The 18,098-nt window shown below is 37.8% G+C and overlaps 1 protein-coding gene across 1 annotated transcript in view; it reads right to left on the bottom strand.

The window, feature by feature from the left end:
• LOC139711268 (FERM, ARHGEF and pleckstrin domain-containing protein 1-like) overlaps nt 1–18,098 on the bottom strand; it is a 135,468-nt gene that overhangs the window by 13,983 nt on the left and 103,387 nt on the right. The window contains exons 12-13 of the mRNA XM_071623178.1: nt 4,762–4,865; nt 2,028–2,117 (exon numbers count right to left, since the gene is read on the bottom strand). Of these exons, the coding sequence (XP_071479279.1) occupies nt 2,028–2,117; nt 4,762–4,865 (194 nt within the window). The remainder of the gene's footprint in view (nt 1–2,027; nt 2,118–4,761; nt 4,866–18,098) is intronic.

Here is an 18,098-nt window from a genome sequence, read left to right as displayed (position 1 = left end):
GTCAGAAATGTAAAATGGAGCATATTTGACTGTTAATGAAATTTCAAAGCCGATTGTGGAAGAAAAGCAGATAATTTCATCTCAAATATATGCAGGTTGCGCACCGATCGTGGCTTGTTTTCACTTCAGTCGCTGCTCAATACCAGGAAGTCCGACCATGAGAATACTATTTCATATCCACCTATCTAAATTTCATGTGAGAACAGAAAGAAACAAAGGAAATCGAATGGCCTTCAAGGGCAGGGAGTGATTCAGGACAACGTGCTTCACTCCATCGTTCTTCCTCCATTTCAAATTATTCCTCCGATGGCTATTTTCACACCATGTGACTCTTAAACACAGGAGAAAAGAAGGTAAGAGAAAGATAGAAAGGGAGAGAGTATGAGTGTGTGTAAGAGAGAGAGATAGAGATGGAGAGGAAACAAGGAGAGAGAGACACGAGGGATAGACAAAAGATTTTGATGAGGTCTTCCCACAAACTCGGTTACTGGTAGACTGACTCACACAGCACTGGCTGTATGGAAGGAATAAATAGCACACGTGATGACTTCTAGAGCTTCTCTCCCCCCCCCCCCCCCCCCCCAAACCCCCCCACCCCCTCTCCCTCCCATCAGGGAGCTCATAAACTCAATTACCCAGAACATGAACCACACGCCATCTCCTGCTTATGAGCTCTTCCTTTGAACAGCCCCTTCTCCTCCACCTCCCCCTCCTCTTCCTCCTCCCTCCTCCTCCTTCCCACCCCTCCCCCCCCCCCCCCCCCCATCTCCAGGCAATGTCATTAATGCATATGAAGCCACATGGGGTTGAGATGAAACAGAGCATGCTGTGTGTTCAAAGCCCGACAATGTAGAGAGGGGTCTGCCACAGGTAACATGCAATTTCCTCACACAGCAGAAAACAGCATGAAGACATGACTACATGAATACTTATATTTCTGTGATCTCTTCTCTCTCTCACACACATGCACACATATACACACACACACACACACAAACAGAGACACACAGACACACGTGCACACACACACACACACACACACACACACACACACACACACACACAAGCAAACACAGTAATACACGAAGATGAAAAACACTACAGAAACAAAGCTTTCAAAACAGCACTAAGCAGGCTCTGTGCCATATGAAACTCCCCAGGTACATACTCATACATAACATGGGACCAACAGCATTGTCTCCCAGTAGGAAACTCACCGACTACATTTCTTAACAATGGACAATATCTGATTCTCATAAAGTCCACATGGTTCTCCACTGCAAATTCAAGCAATAAGCCAGTTCGGGGTTCCACTTTGAGCATGAGTAGAAAAAGGTCATTTGTACCAGCAGAGCATGTTGCATTTAAATTCACTGTGCTAAGCATCTGTGATGTAATGATTATTCAAGTGATCCTTATAAGTGGTGCTTGCCGGCACATCCACCTGACATTAAAGTGTATTTGACAATATCAATAGAAAAAAATTGTCAATGCATTCAATGCAAAATAATGAAATGGATGCTTTCCAAATTGCTAATTGATGGATCATTCTGGTCACCTAGTCTACGCAAGTTCATCCTTTGTTTGAACATGGCTGATGAATTCCACAAATTGTTACGTCGGGCAAGCTTATGCCTTCTGTCGCTTGAAAACTAGTGGAGTGCCTAATAAACTGAGAAGAAGAAAGGTCATTTGTACTACACATGTATGTGCCCATGAGCTAACCCCGAACTGGCTTATTGCATACTTGTCTTGGAAATGACAGTCTGACTTTCACAGAATATGTGACGTTGTATCAGGGCAATTACCCCCCCCCCCCCCCCAGATAATTACTGGTTAGTGATAAGGTTAGAGTAAATATTAGGATTAGGGTATAGAGTTTGGGTTAGGGTTAGAATTAGGTTCAGGATTAGGATTAGGGTTAGGGTCAGGGGAAGGGTCTGGGTTAATTGCCCAGGGGTTAATTGCCCAGGGGGTAATTGCCCTAGACCCATGTGACGTTCATATCGTACATCTGAGATACTTACCACCACCACCACCTCCAGGTCTTTGAGATACGTTCTCTCCGTGGTGAGGATCTCCTTGGCAATGAAATACGCTCTGTCGGGCGGATGCCTCTGTTGATTCAAAAAATCCACCAAGAAACAAAAATGAATACAACACACAAATTCATTGCAAGCTGTAAAGTCAAAACTCTTTAAATGTAATGTCTAAGTACTTCCATGTAAAATGTAAAACTAAATCCATGCAATGACGAAGAGATTATTAATTCGACACTACAGCCAAGAAAAGGCAAGAAAAAGACAAGAAGTCTCTAACCCTATCTACCTAATCAGCAAGTGAACTACAGTATACCTAACGTTAGCACCCCACCCCCTTCATGCCCCACCCCAGTGAGAACGAATGTAACAGTAAAACACCTTTAATCATGTCTTGCGTCCAAGTGCCCAAGTTCTTCTTCTTCTTGTATGGCACTACATGTATGTGCCTGGTTGATAGCGTTTGCTGACCATTGCTAATCATCCGAGGCGAACCACAAGGGGCTGAAATCATTTACCCCTTTTTTTCTTGTGGGATAAGGTAGGTGGACCACTTCACCAGGTTATCACCCCACTCTTTACGATGAATGAATGAAGTGGGATCTATTATGTGCATGTGTTGTGACTCTCTCACACACTGGACCTCCATTTTTACTTTTATGTCCTATCCGAGGGACAGAGTGTTTTGTCTCTTACTAGAGGGGGCGATATGATTACACACAACACTGCTCAGCTAGATTCTGGAATTGAACGCGGGTCCTTTGGATCTCGAGCCAGACACACTACCGACTGAGCCAACTCAACATCTAGTGCCCATGTGCTGCTTCATCCCATTGCTTGCATAGGTAAGACTGTCTGTCACTTTGAGACTGAGGGGTCAGCATGCTGCAGTACATCAGTAAATTCTCGTCAGATCATTACGCAAAATCCTCCTAAGTTGTTGGTTCCTAACCTTACATCGTTCATTCCCTTGCTGATATTCTGAATGTTCAGTTGCACACATGTTCATCTAAAGAAAACTTATTTATTAAACATTGTAAATCCCATGGCACTGTATGAAACAACACCATGCCATAAATGTTTTTTCTTCGGGTCATTGTGCAAAATCTTGCAAAATTCTCATCGCTTACATCGTATTATTCACCACCTTGCTGATTTTTCTTAACGCTCAGCTGGACACAAGCTATTCATAGAAAACTTATTTTTGAAAACTAGACATTCCGCAGCACTATCGTGTTCAGAAATTAGCCTCAGATATAAGTTTAGGGTATAGCAGGACATTTAAAAAGAAAAAAAATCCCATCAACTCAACGGGGGTCCTCCCAGGGAAAAACATTAACCACATCCTCTTTGTTACCCATCTCTCTTTGAGGAGAAACTCACAAGGATGGGAGTGGGGGGGGGGGGGGGGGGGGGACTTGGGGGGCGGAAAATTGTCTGGTGATCCACATTTGACGATGATTCAGGTCATGTGATAGGCCGTGTCACGTAGGGCGGGTCTTCCATTGTGTGCGGGGGGAAAACCAATCTTGACGTTTGGCCCCTGGCCAGACGAGCACGGCGAGATCATGTGTGAATGATCATCCACCAGGTATCCCTTCCACAAAAGGCTGATGAATCTGTTTCATTGGGTCTGTCGTGGTTGGGGATTGAAGCTAAAAACTTTTTTTTTTCCATAAATGACATTGCAAACAGAGTCAGCCTTCAATAGACCCTAAAATATCATCAGACAATCTGAGATATATCCACAAACGCTGAATTTAGTATGACTTTTACCTAATGTAAATTTAAGATAAATTTGATTTCATACAGCTAAAGACAATGTCCATCGAATTGGTTCTGTATATCTGCATATGGGATTTGTACTATATATTTGTGAGTATGAAAAATGAGTAAAATGTCAATCCGCAATAACTGAAATATTTCTGTCTACAATTCACTATCACAATCTAAAAGCTGTTTTGTAGCACAACTTGTATATTGATAAGAATTAGAATTCCTTCCAAATTTGGATGAAACCATGCTATGGGAACATTTCACCATTCCCTGTTAAATTTACTCATAGTTTGGATATTACCAAAATAGAATAAGGTCTATTTTAAGAGTGCACATGTAAGATGATTGCTTTCTCTCACAGCTAACGGAAGTAATTCATAAAATGCTTTCTTCACAGGCAGTTATTATAACTAACTTACTGTTAATTTAATATGTTTTTTGGCAACCATGCACATATTGGCAGGCATGCCATTCTTATCTCGATACCTTTACTACTCTTAATTGATCAATGTTCCATCGTGTTTTGTTTCTCACTCATAAAAAAAAAACCCATAACAGATAGCACCCAGCTCCGATAATATACACAAGACAGGAGCCTGGAACGTCCCTGCGATCCGCGGCACTTGTTCGTCACAGCTGCGAGCAACTGTACGCCAGGAGAGGGCCGCGGCGGCACTGGCCTCCACGGAAATCGACACCAACAGGTGTGGGTTCTGGGGTTGAGGAACACCGCTGGACTGAGTGCTGCACATTGAACAACAGTTGACCGTGATGATATTACCAATGTCACATGGTGCCTTTTGACAGCGCAGTTGAGGTGCACTAATCTTGCTGGGAGAAAAACTCAATCCAAAGAGTCTAAAAGAAATAGCGGCTTTTTGAAATCTACATAAAGCACTCAACTGCGGATTTGGCACTTTGATCATGAGGTCATCATCGCACATACCTTTTTCTTCACAGGTTCATCCTCGTGGTTCGTTACCGGGACACTCACATCACTTGAGTCGTTATACTGAGGCGGTGACTTAGTCGGAGAGGAGACTGGTGAATCTGTACCAAAAAAAAAAAGAACATTTGATTGTCACTGATTAAATGAAGACAAAAATTGATGACAGACTAATATAATAAATGGAATTTCAGATTCAAATCTACCACATGCTGAGTTACATGTCGTTGTACACTACTGTAAAAGTGGATATTTTCGCGCGACTAATTTTATGTGCGACTAATTTTTCGTGCTCAGCCGGGTAAGAAGAGTTTCGCATGTTTTTAATTTCGCAAAATCAAGACAGCAACTACTGGAACATATGGCAAGCAAAAATATTTGCCTGTTTTTATTTTCACGCTAGTGTCTGGTTGCACGACATGCGCGAAAATTTCAACGCTGCGAAAATTTCCACTTTTACACTAAATTAATTTACAGGTAGTGACAAAAAACAATTACTACTCTGTCTGACATAACATGTAATCTAGGCATTCAGTGACCGTGTGAAAATTAAGTCATGAGCTTATAAATATTCAAGAGCTGCAGTAATCAGCACTGTTTGCTACAACAACTCTTCCAGCTTTCTTCTTCCTATGTTCTTTTCAACTCACATTTTGTCATGCACATCACGTGTGAACGGAGGCGCAAACATGATGATGGCAACCAATCTTTGGAAGGCACCCGGCATACTTTTGTTATTTATGCGACTATGGCTCGGTCAATGCCCGCCTGGGGATGCACAGTTCGGTCAAAGAAAAGTGCAGTGTTTTGCACATGAGAATCAATTATCAACCCCCACATGTGTAAACAAGCCACAGAGCTCAATAAATGATTGTGTGATTTGAATTGCATTGAGAACCACAGTTCAAATACAGAGGATATCGGTGAATTCTGCTCTGTAATTCTCTCTTTAATTCTTGCAAAACTCTCAACACTCTCACAATGGAACTTACTCTCAAACTCACTCACGTCACTTTCTTACCTCTGGTACGACACGAATACGTGGAGGCAACGCTTTCCTCTTCGAGAAGATTGAGCGGACGGTAGACGGTGGCAGCACGCAAAAGTTTGGGTCATCGCCCGTGACCAGAATCGGCACCGCCCTCTGCGCTTCAAAGGGCGCATGTCTGGACACCGCTCCAGACACGCGTAGCATCGCAGCAACGCTTTGTTCTCCTCCTATCCCCATCCCCTTTCCCTTTTTGCTACTAAAGGTGACTATCAAAAACTGATTCCATATCTAGATGTTAACTGTGAGGATGTCATTATCTTAACAGCATTATGTACAAAACAACCTACACGCACACAGGGCCTCTTCTACAGATACATTGTATTGTGCCAGCACATCATGCTTTGCATAGTGATTTTCAAATTCAGAAGGGATGGACTCAAAAGTTTGCCTCCTTGTTTGGATGCAGTGCTTTAACTATACCACTACCACAACTGACAACTTGTCAGCACAGCACTTAGAGAATAAGAACTACAGTATGTCACATACAAATTCTGTGGGGAATTCAAGTACCTTTAAACAGTGGGTTAAAAACTGTGCTGATCCTGTAAAGCTATTCTTACATTACAGTAATGCGTTTCTAGTCTGACCTGTTAACAGCAGCAATACATGTAGGGTAGTTCTACAAGTGCTTGACTCTGAAGAGTCATTTTTGTGTGAAGTGAATTGTTGATTTATGTGCGAGTGGGTTTGTGTTCATTCAATGGATTATCATAGAGCGCTTAAGTGTACAGCTACACTGTACGTAATAAAGAGAGGAAAAAAGATGTGTGTTAGAAGACACTTTGAATATTGAATGTAAAATCCCCATGCAAACTTGCATCAAAGTCGACTGTAATAAACTCCGTCATGAGGGTTAATTTGTCATTCTCTGAGTGGAAAGAGATAAAGTATGTAGGCGAAATACGAAGAAGCTCATCAAGCCATAAACTTGTCTGTACATGTGATGGATCTTCAGGTCTACAAAAAATGTCATTAATTATGTGATCAAGTAAAATGAACCTGCAACTGGATGTTTACACGACACATTCCTGCTCTGCCTACTCAACACTGCAAAGCACAAAATTATCACTGTAGTGATCGAACAATGAAATCCTCAAAAACAGCTGAGCCGTCATCAAGCATTTCAAACCTGCGTTTTTCAATCAGCTAACAACTCCTGCTCATTTGAAAATTCCTTCCAGCATACACAGAACACAAGATGGATTGAAAGAAAGGAGGTATGCCTGTTTCATACACTTATCACAATTTTATTTGTACGTATATATATTTTCTGCATCCACCAATTACACACGTTTGAAGGTAAAGTCTGACAGCTTGTTGGACAGATCCGAGCAACACTTTCGATGAACGCACGGGCAGGACAGGCTAATGATGTTTTCACCGTATTTTGAACATCGTCACTTGATCGAAATTAGAGAAGATCTACAGCTACACATTTTATAGCAATTTTATTCAGCCAAATTAAAGATTAGACTGTCTTAATCATAACAGTCATATGTGCAAGGTGGCAATGTTTTTATCAGGAAGCTAGATCCTGTCCCAACAAATGTCGTGACGGTTAGAGATATCAACACAAAATGACGGCTGTTCGAAACACCGTGACCACAGAAACATTTTATAGGAACATTGACACATTCAAACAGAGTTTACATGGAACCGTACATGTCTGTGATATTGTGTAGTCTCCAACGCGTGATGACAAAACTTAGATTGACATTAGTCCCACCCATTGATAATCATGTTTGTAAGGTTTGTTTTGGCTGTGTCGATCATTCATTTAAAGTACAGTAGGATACAAATCCATATAGTGAGAAGTAGCTACCTTTACATCAATATATTTGATACCACATCTTGGTCATAAATGTTGTTTTTAAAAAATCAACAGCTAAAATCACATTCTCTATCATACAACCATTACATTTTGAAAACATACTTTTGCCCTGTGGTTTATTTCAAAGATATGAGGATATATGGGCAGACAATACTAACACATTCACAATTAAGGAGGTGGCATGTAAATATGAATACAGTGAGCAGAATGAGAAAGTTAGTACATTAGTGCAACGTTTTCATGCAACTATCTTTAGTGTGCTGATGGCAGGTTAATGACATAGTAAGCAAGAATAGAGAGCAAGAGAACATAAAGCATACTTACTGATTTTTTTTTCCCATAACGTGAATAGCATGCACACTTACAATATTTCCTAAATATACTTGAATAAATCTACGATTCATATACTTTTTTTTTTTTGGCAAGTACCCAAATACAAGGATATGTTTTCACTGGCTACAAAATGACTAGTAGGTGGGATATATGTAATTTGATTCATTCAGTTCTTTCCTTTGGCACCACGATGAATGTGTATTACTTTTAATCTTTCCACCCGCATTGTCCCCACGTATGTCTAGATTGAAGAATACACATTTCTCTTTGGTAAGCTACAAATTGATATACTAAATGCTACATGAGTTGGCAATGTATACTATTCCCCATCCTATGATATAAGAGAACCGTGATTGGGGAAAAGCCAAGAAAAAGTGTGTAAAGTCAGGACCTTCACGGGTCCTGCACAAATAAGAGGTAGGTAAAAATGTCTTTATGGCATTAATTACACATGAATGCATGAAGAAATACTTACGAAAACTGAAAGTTATAAAAATGAACATTTTCAGTGAGATAGAATACTTCAGTCATTCAACTATCAATATTTACAGGTGAGATTTCATCTTACATGCGCTGATTCAGTCGAGTATCGGTGATTAATTTTTTTATATCATAAAAAAATAAAGTTACCTGATTTACAAGTAGCTTTTCTTCAAAAGATTCTAGCTACTTACTTTAAATGCTGCTTAAACTATTTACTTATATATCAAAATAGCATCCCTCCCACATATTTATCTACAATTTCAATGTTAATAAACAACACGTTAAAAACCTTATTTCAGACGATGTCACATTATAAAACAGTAGTCAAAATTGCATTGAGATTATCTTTGACTGAATCACATAAAGAGAATACCATTCATTGGTTATTATGTTTCTTTTCTTATAGGATATCAATTTGAACTTTTACACTTCTGAAGCTCAAATATATGGTAAACTATCAAACAACTGCCAGAATGTTGAAGGAGGTGATTTGTACTAGTTCCCTTAGAATTTTTCAGGCTTTCATAAAAACTTCCATCTAAAAAGAGTCAGTTACTTCGTAACCGCTTGCACAAATTTTTCTCTCAAAATTCCCAGAGTGCTCAAAATATCCCCCCAGTGTCTGTTGGAAGTTGAACACTGAATCGCCAAATGTTTCTTGGAGATCACAATAATGGATGCCCAGTGGGTGATGATGATAAAAATCAATAATAGCAATGATAGCAATCGTATGGTTAGACATACCTCAGGCAGCCCTTGAGGTGTTGGTACTGCTCCTCTGGAGGGCCCTGTCATCTATAGGTACATCAACTTCATCCTCATCATATGAGTGCAATAGAAGTACATGCATGTAGTGTATTCTAACACTAACACTTTAGTCACCATTTCAGATTGACAGGAGCTTATTCCCCATGAGAGCATTCCCCCTCCTCCTACCCCCTTCTCCTCCTCCCCTTCCTCCTCCCCTTCCACCACCACCTCCTCCTCCTCTTCCTCCTCCTCCTTCTCCTCCTCCTCTTCCTCTTCCTACCCATCTTCCTCCTCATGAAACTCATGATGATGGCTAACACCTCAACGACAATTGACTCACATCAAGCTCACACCTACACTTACACTTAACACCTACACCAACAACTACACTTATACTTACACTTATACCTACACTTGTGATACACCTACACCAATATCAACAACTACACTGACTGTCAGGATACCTCATTAAGACCACAATTATGACAACAATCATAGGAGAAAGACTGATGATACAACGAGCAATCATCGCCGTGATGATCTCTAGGCTAGTGTGGTGTTTCATGTCAGGGTATGACTGACGGTTATTGCCGTAGATGAGAGACAAAAAAGTTTGAAAGAATGCTCGGTCATGTAAGGCTACGGAATGAAAGGTTGGTGACATACAATGTATTGCGGTAGGTACAAAAGCACATGCATATGATATAAGTGCGATAGATGTCTCGAAGGTCTCAATCTACAAAAAAAAAAAAATCCACAATAGAACAGCGAATGATGAAACATGCGGTGTCATATGTGAAATGTACATTTACAAAAACACTTCTCTACAGTAATCCTATGAAACACAGAATTCACTCCTTCAAGGCATGTCCTTATAAAAATGACAACAAACTCTTTGAAAAAAAAAAAAAAAACCTAAAAAGACAAGTGAAGCCCGCCGGGTCCTCCGTTGCCACGGAAGGAAATTCACGACGCGGAAGGCTTCACTCTGCTAATCCGCTTGAAGCCTGTTTCCCCTAAAAATGGCGATGGTTTTTAACGGAGCAAAGTATGGGATACAGAGTGGATGATATGGGCTTTGGGATGGCTAAACACATTTCCTCTAACCAGCCGAAGATGTAAGGAGCAAAAGCCTAACTAATAATCCAACTTGAGACTGAAGCTATATTATAAAAATCTGGCATGAGTAATAGAACATTAGCATAAAGCAGAATTTCCTGATTTATTGCTTTTTATTTTCCAATGTGCTACAATTTTTCAGTATATCCCACACCTCTCTATATCAACTTCTTTATTTTTCTTATGAGGGGGGTGGGCGACTCATCTCAAACTACTTATTGTTTGCTAAGTTATCTTCTTTTCTTTGGTATGTCACTATTCATTGACCATATATCAGGACTAGGACTAAGAGTAGATTGTTGGTATCTTGATATTGATAACGCCCTTGTTCAGAGATTTGATAGGGAAATCCCCCCCCCAAAAAAAAAAAATGAATAACAAAAAAATGTATGCTGTCTACCATCAAGTTTTCCATCTAGGAAACCTTTAATGTATATGGTGCAAAAATTTGACACCGCTGATCAATTCGGGAAAAAAAAAGAGAAACTTTTAATTAAAGGCAACATCTCTCTTTTAGTAGTACATCCCCAATGTATGCCTGATTATATTCATGAACAGTCAGTGATCTCCTCTTGCATATCGTACCAAGTATCACAGCTTTAATCACATTACTGTCATTGTGTGGCATCGAGAAATTTATACATTTTCTGGGGTATATTTCTTAGGGCTGAACAATGTCCACACCACAAAAAACGTGCCCTACGCTCCTCCGTATGCAAAAAGAATTTGCCAATTCCGGAAATGCATCAATATTCTCTCTTTGGGACATGAAAAGCTATGATATCTATCATGTTTCCAAGGAGTGTCATGCAGAATCAGGGGGACTTGGTAGCGACTCTGCAGTTCTCTTTTTTCATTTTTGAGACTCGTGAAAGTTCGCAGCAGTGGCGGGAATTTCGTGAGCAACATCTGAAATACGAGTGTTTGGCATCTTCACATGGACTATCGTGGGTAAAGTACAATGGAAATGCATTCTTGATCAAGTTTACTGCATATTACGGAATCAAACTTTGCACAAATAAACAAATAGATATGAAATAAAGGGGAAAAAAGAGCAAACTATGCTACTACATGTAAAATCTTATTGATAGATCTATATATACAGAATATTTTATATATTCACATATATTCTTATGTGTTCAATGTCTTCTTTTTTATAGTTTTTATGTCTTGTCTTTGACTTAACACAAATTTTCATTTGATATGATCCAGATTCAAAATGTTTAAATAAAATTTATGACAACAGGCAACTTGTATACGGATTATTGCCAACATTATTTATGGCTTTATCTTAAAATATCACAACATGAACACACTGAAATATAATCTGTTTATCACACATGAGATTTTCTGGCTCAGAAGTTTGAACAAAACAGCTGAACAAATTACTGAATCTTACTAAAAGATTTTTAAAAAACTAATAAAAATCTCCTCTTGGCTGTCTTGAAACAGGAAAAAATGAACAAATTAGCAAAGTATTTCATATTGCAAATGAAACAAAGAAAAAAAATGAATGCTTTTCATGCACAAAAATAAAGCACCACTGCACCAGTATAAAAGCAAAACTTAAAATATATACGCAACTCATACAAACATAGAAAAATTGCAAAGCAACATAAGATGCTTAAACTGATAAAAAATACTTTTTTTTTCATACAGCTGTATGACTAACAACTCCATTATCGATTGTTTCAGTGAAATTTACAACTTCTAAAACTAAAACTAAAATAAACTCAATAGCAGAGCAGAAAAAAAACCCAAATGTTAAGACAGTATAAAATGCGACGTAATACTTTCATAGAGCTCACATTTCATGTTTCAAAAGATGCATGATTGGATGTATCAAATACTCTTGTGAGGGAAATAAAAGTTAAACTAGAATTATATATTTCAGATATGGATATGTAAATTATGGAATACAGTTCTCATACAAATATGTGTAAAAGCACTTTTTTCATTTTTTTTTCTTCAAATGATCAACAATGTAAAGGATTTTATATAATCTGTAAGAGATTAAATTGCACATGTATGCCTTTTTGGCACTTACCATTCATGATAATGATGATGGTGTGACGATGGTGTGAAAAGTTTTAAAAGATGAAGAGAAATTTCTGATGATCTAGTCTGAGAAGGAATCTGAATACATTATATTAAGTTTCTCTTTTTTAAAGCAAACTGAATGTAATAGCCTGCAAGAGTAATTTTTCACAATTTTGTTATCTTTTCTCTCAAACTCTATTCCTGAGAAATGATTATACAATATATCGGTGGCATATTACGCAATTTCAAGGTTGCGGTGTATTTTATGAGGACTTCTGAGAAAACTCCATTTCACAGCTTCACACTAGGCCTCATCCAATGCACATTCAGCTGTGGTACCTCTCAAAGACCAAACTGAATGCAATGCCTGAACCCGTTGAAGACTTGTCCCGAGAATACTCGGGCAGGTGTCTATGGGAAATGAGTGTTATAGCACTATCAACTCATCCTCAATGGGTTATTTTGCTACTAAAGTACAAACATATCACTTAAAAAGACCTACTGCCATTCCCTACTTAACCGTAAAGACAAAGTTTGATAATTATATGATTAAAAGTGTAAATCTATACCTATCAAGCACTGCGAGAAATTTTGTTGTCGGGTGATTTTGTTGTCGGTAGACAGTATTATGTCATGACTTCTTCAAAGGAATAATTTTTCTGCTGGTCAAACAGGTTGATCACAGCATCACATTACAGGGAAACATGGTGAAGCTGCCTTGTCATCTCTGTAAGTGTGGAAATTTGAAATGTAACCTCCCTTTCAATTCGTCCAGATGATTTTGTGTGTGCTTATGTTTTATGTAGTTGTTACAGCTATCACCACATCCCTTACAAAAGAGAGCAAAACTTGCTTTACTTTATACTGTTGTCATATCAGAGTCATATACAGAGCACAGAAGTGCTTTATTTACAAATGTAATGGCGAGTATTTGAAATTGACCAAGGTGTCAAAATAGAACCCCATATATAGCAGAGAAAATAATCTGTGCCTAAAATATAGAAAGAGCAAGAATACAGGAATCAATTTCTCAGTGTCTGGCAATGAAAATTGTGGAGGGAGGGGGAATGGTAAGGCATGAATGTAACTTCTACATGCTATCACATTTACAATGCATCTTTATCAGAGTAGACTTATCGTGCCTTTCCATATCGTAACAATGACGATGATCAACTGGGCACTCAACTCCACATGTATAATTTTCAATGACTTATGGGGCAAGCAAGCCATTCTCAGAACAAGCACAAATGGACAAACACACACACAAACACACACACACGCACACAAAGCACACACATGCACACAACAACAAAGACAAAAGATGAAAGAGAATGGTTAGTAGTGTGGTGGCAAAGCCAAAACTTTTGGAAAAAAAAAAAAAACCTGGAAAAGGGGGGGGGGGGAGAAAAGGGATGGCACGACAACATCCAAGATTCCTACAGTAGAATGATGGAATGATATGAGATGGAAACTGATTCACGGCAAGAAAAAAAAAAGGAAAAACATGCAAAATACTTTTAAAAAAAACAAGAGAAAAGAAGCAAGTAATATTCCTGTCGACATACCATCAGTGTAGAGACAAAAAGACACTAATTCCACCCAAAAAAAAAAATTGTGTGAAGCATTTGAGTCCTTCTGCATCTCAACTGATGACATTACAATTTGGTCCTATTCCTTCTGCATGCTACCTTAGGTGTGCACAAATAAAAGAAAAGTTACATTTGTCCAACACAGCATAACATTCTGAATCAATACATACATTATATGCACACACACAATATTTATGATTCAAAACCTTCTCGAAATCAATTACAAATTATGAATATGAATATCTATTTCATAGTAAAAAACTAGAAAGTCATCACTCCGAGAAATAATTAGTGGCTGACTAGTTTAGATAATTTACATGACAATTGGAATACATTGTCTTTACGTCATACGATTGTCACATCATTCCATACACCATTGCTAATAATCTATGTTTTACCTGTGGCAATTTTCTTAACATGCCTTTCCTACACTTTAGTGCCAGTCAAACAATTGTCACAGAATAATTATTTACAATATTCTCTTCATTTTCATTCAGATTTCAGTTTTGGAAATGGCCACTGCCTATCATTAGAGACACAAAAAGTCTGTTAAGTACATTGTATGATTGTCAGCTACACACTACACTATTTCAAGATTGGTCTAATTACAAACACGAATACAAAAAAGATAAGAAAATACTCTTGATTTGTCTCAAGAAAGATGAACAATTATAAAAGAGTTGTTATTTGTCAGAAAATGATTGCACCATGAATGTTTTTGGCACCTACTACTTTTTAGACTCTCACTTGATTCTTCTCAATTCTTTTTGTATTGTCTTTATATATCACACAAACAGTGGAAGAGACCAAGTATTTGAAAGAACATTTGCATATCATGCTTCTAGACCCATTTAATTTTTGGAAGATAGATAGTCAATACAATTTATTCTACTTTTCAAAATACAGTAAATGCTATCTATTCAAGCCCTTCCATCTTTCATTTTAAGGAAAATACAACAGCATTGTCATTTGATGCTAACAGTTTATGCATCATTATGCCTAATCTAATCTTCGTTTCACAGATAAAATGATTCTGACCATTCAAGTCACATTTCTTGACTTATGAACAAGTGTAAACAAGTATTTTTACAAAACATAGCGAATAATTGTATAATCTGACATATCTGCATTATTCAAGAGTATGACTTCACAGTCCATAATCTGACTTGTGTTTTATTTTCCCATCTCCTTTAATGAAATGTTATAGTCTTCTGACAAAGACACTTAGATGCAAATGAAACTGGATATAGAATCAGAACTTCTGGAAGCACTTTCGTTGAGTGATTTGATTGCTTTTTATTATTCAGCATAAAGATTTTAATAATAACCACAGGTCATATGTGCTACTTTTTTTTTTCATTATCATTCCTCTGTTTTAATTCTCTTTCAGATAATTTACGGACTGCGAGTTTGTGTTTACCAAGTCATGCGCCACAGGTGTTTGTTTCTACTCTTTCTGTTCTCTAAAAACGCAAGAAGAGAAAGCTCGCAAAAACAGCTGCAAACTTTGCTCTCAAATGACACTTGCACAACTGTAGTGTTGACTAGGAAGTAGCCCCCGTGCTCAATCTGCATATTTCCCACGAAAATTCTGAAGTGTTGATTCTCGTACCTGGGTCATTCTCGTGATTCCAGATTTTTTTTCTTTTTAAACCCTCATTTCCACTGAGAAGCATGGCATAACGCTTTTTGTTCTACTTGTGTTGACAGTCCTGCGGGGCCAAAGATATGTTCAGAACTGCAGACAAACCGTTTCTGAAGACGGCTGCAAATTCCATGTTTTGATAGGCTCTCTACTTCAGCCAGCATTTTGAATGACAACAGGCCAGAGTCTATTTGCAATTTCAGCAGAACTTGGCAAATGAGGGCAACTTCCTTTTATATCTAAGCTCTCCTTTGAAAAAAAAACAAAACAGAAAACAGAAAAGAAAATGTCAAGTACCCGAGCTTTGGAAACCCAGACCTTTCTGATAAAATACAAAAGCAAAAAAAAAAAAAAAAATGAATGAATAAATATATCAAAGAAACAAATCATGAATCGTTTCCATCTCATTCCATGCAACCATCAACCACACAGAGCTACTCTGCTATAGAATATATACCAGCACTTATCATTTGTTAGTTACAAACATAACACAGCCCTTGCTTTGTCAATTCGGGGATTTCTGCATGCAGTGGACTCGTAAAAAAAAAAAAAATGAAAACGAAAACGAACAGAAAAAGAAAAGCCTGTCCATACTAACTAAGGCTGGCCAGTCTCTGTGAAAATGTGAATATTTCTGGTGTCAAAAGATCATAAAAGCCTTCGTGCTTTTGGAATTATTTCACCCATTGATGTGCATGAGTGTCTACCTGACGGTTATTTGGAAGCCGCCTGATTTCTAGATGAGAATGTTGGCTTGACAGCCCTGGCTCACTTTCAAACAGCTCTTCATGGGGCAGTGCAATAAGAGTTCTCTGAGGAAGGCAAGGAGCCCTAAATGTCATCAGTGTCACAGACACAGCTTGATTGCAAACAGACAAAAAACAAAAAAAGGAGTGAAGTTCTGTAAATTTCTGCTGCAACGACTTTGATAGATCAGATGAATGGAATATAGTATTTTGGAACAGTAAATCTTTTGTGGAGAGCCAAATTTCAAAGAAGCAATATTGTCATGACAGGAAAAATGATTTCAAACCAACCTCTCTCTTTCTCAAAAAGAAAAGAAAAGAAAAAAAGAGAGGATAATTCTATGAAAGTCAGATCCAAGATTTCCTTGCAATACACAGCTTTTTTTCTGTTTATGTCTGCATATAGTAGATACAGGTTCACTGTAATAATACGTTTTCGTCCACGAAATTCTTGATTTCCCCTTTTTTTTTTTAAAGCCCTGGGAAGTGTTGGTCATATCATAGTCCTTTGGCAGGCAGAATTTTACCCGGAATGCAAAGATTATGCAAATTCAAACACATTTTTGATTGTGCACAGCAGCAAATTGAAATCAAATTAGAAGGGAAAAAAATGAAATCATACATATATAAAAGATACTAACAGTAAAGTATGTCTGTAAAACTAGTACAGTTAGTAATTTATCCACTATGATATACTCAGTCAGAATTTGATTGCTAAAAATGTTGATGCAATGTGGTAACATTTTTGTAGATTTCTTCCTGGCATATATGCCACATGAGTCTTCAAGGCATGATTTTGACCCCACCCCCCCCCCCCCCCCAAAAAAAAAAAATGGCATTCTTTTCTGATGAACTGAGTAAAAATGATACATATATACAGTTTAACTGCTGTCAAAATTACAGCAAAATTGATGTATGTTTTTACTGTCGAAGTATTATATTTCTATCTGAAAATTCCAGGCCAAACCTCTAACTGTTCTTGACTTCAAATCTCAGTTGAAAAGAAAAAGAAAAAGAATTAGAATTATTACTTTGCTAAGAGGAGAGACAAATGAACTCTTCATTTTCAAAATTGGAGAATCAAGTTTGACACATAACAATGTTATGCTCTGCTTTCTTTATAGGATAAGGTCTTTTTTAATAGAGTAAAATCTTTAACATTGCGCATTGTTTCTTTACGTAATCAAGTATATATGTTCAGTTTTGTAATTGTTTTGTCTAATTTTGTTCACAAAAAGAAAGAAAATTTTCAGAAAGATTGGTGAAAGCTATATGAAGAAATAAGATAATTGCCGATTGACCAAGAGGACGGGGGGGGGGGGGGGGGGGGGGGATGTGGCTTTGAAGCCTCCCTTTTGAGATTATAAAATTCATGTGTTCAGTCATCTCATTCAAGATGTTTGAGGCTTCTTCACACTAAAAAATATATAGCCTTCATGAAAGCAGTAAGATGATATTATTATTGTTGGTTTACAGAAACTCTGTGTGAGAAATACTCTCACTTCAAAATGTCTTCGAAAAAAAAAACACTTTGTCCTAGGGCTCCAAATTTGATGACAAAGAATTTATCGTAAGTATCTGCCAGACTTTGGTGGTCATTTTTTGTTTGCTCAATAAAACCTTTTCTGATATTGGCTAAATTATTGTTCAATACTAAACAAATTACATTTACATGAAATAATTTTATGGACCAGATTAAGTAAATGCACTGGGAAAGGTGTCAAACTGATAGAAAGGAACTTGAATAAAT

This window comes from Diadema antillarum, unplaced genomic scaffold (assembly GCF_040938485.1).
Source record: "Diadema antillarum isolate AM-2024a unplaced genomic scaffold, OU_Dant_1.0 seq00001630_RagTag, whole genome shotgun sequence".
NCBI lineage: Eukaryota > Metazoa > Echinodermata > Echinoidea > Diadematoida > Diadematidae > Diadema > Diadema antillarum.
Note: the sequence above shows the minus strand (reverse complement) of the source record. Positions and strands in the feature narration are given on the sequence as shown.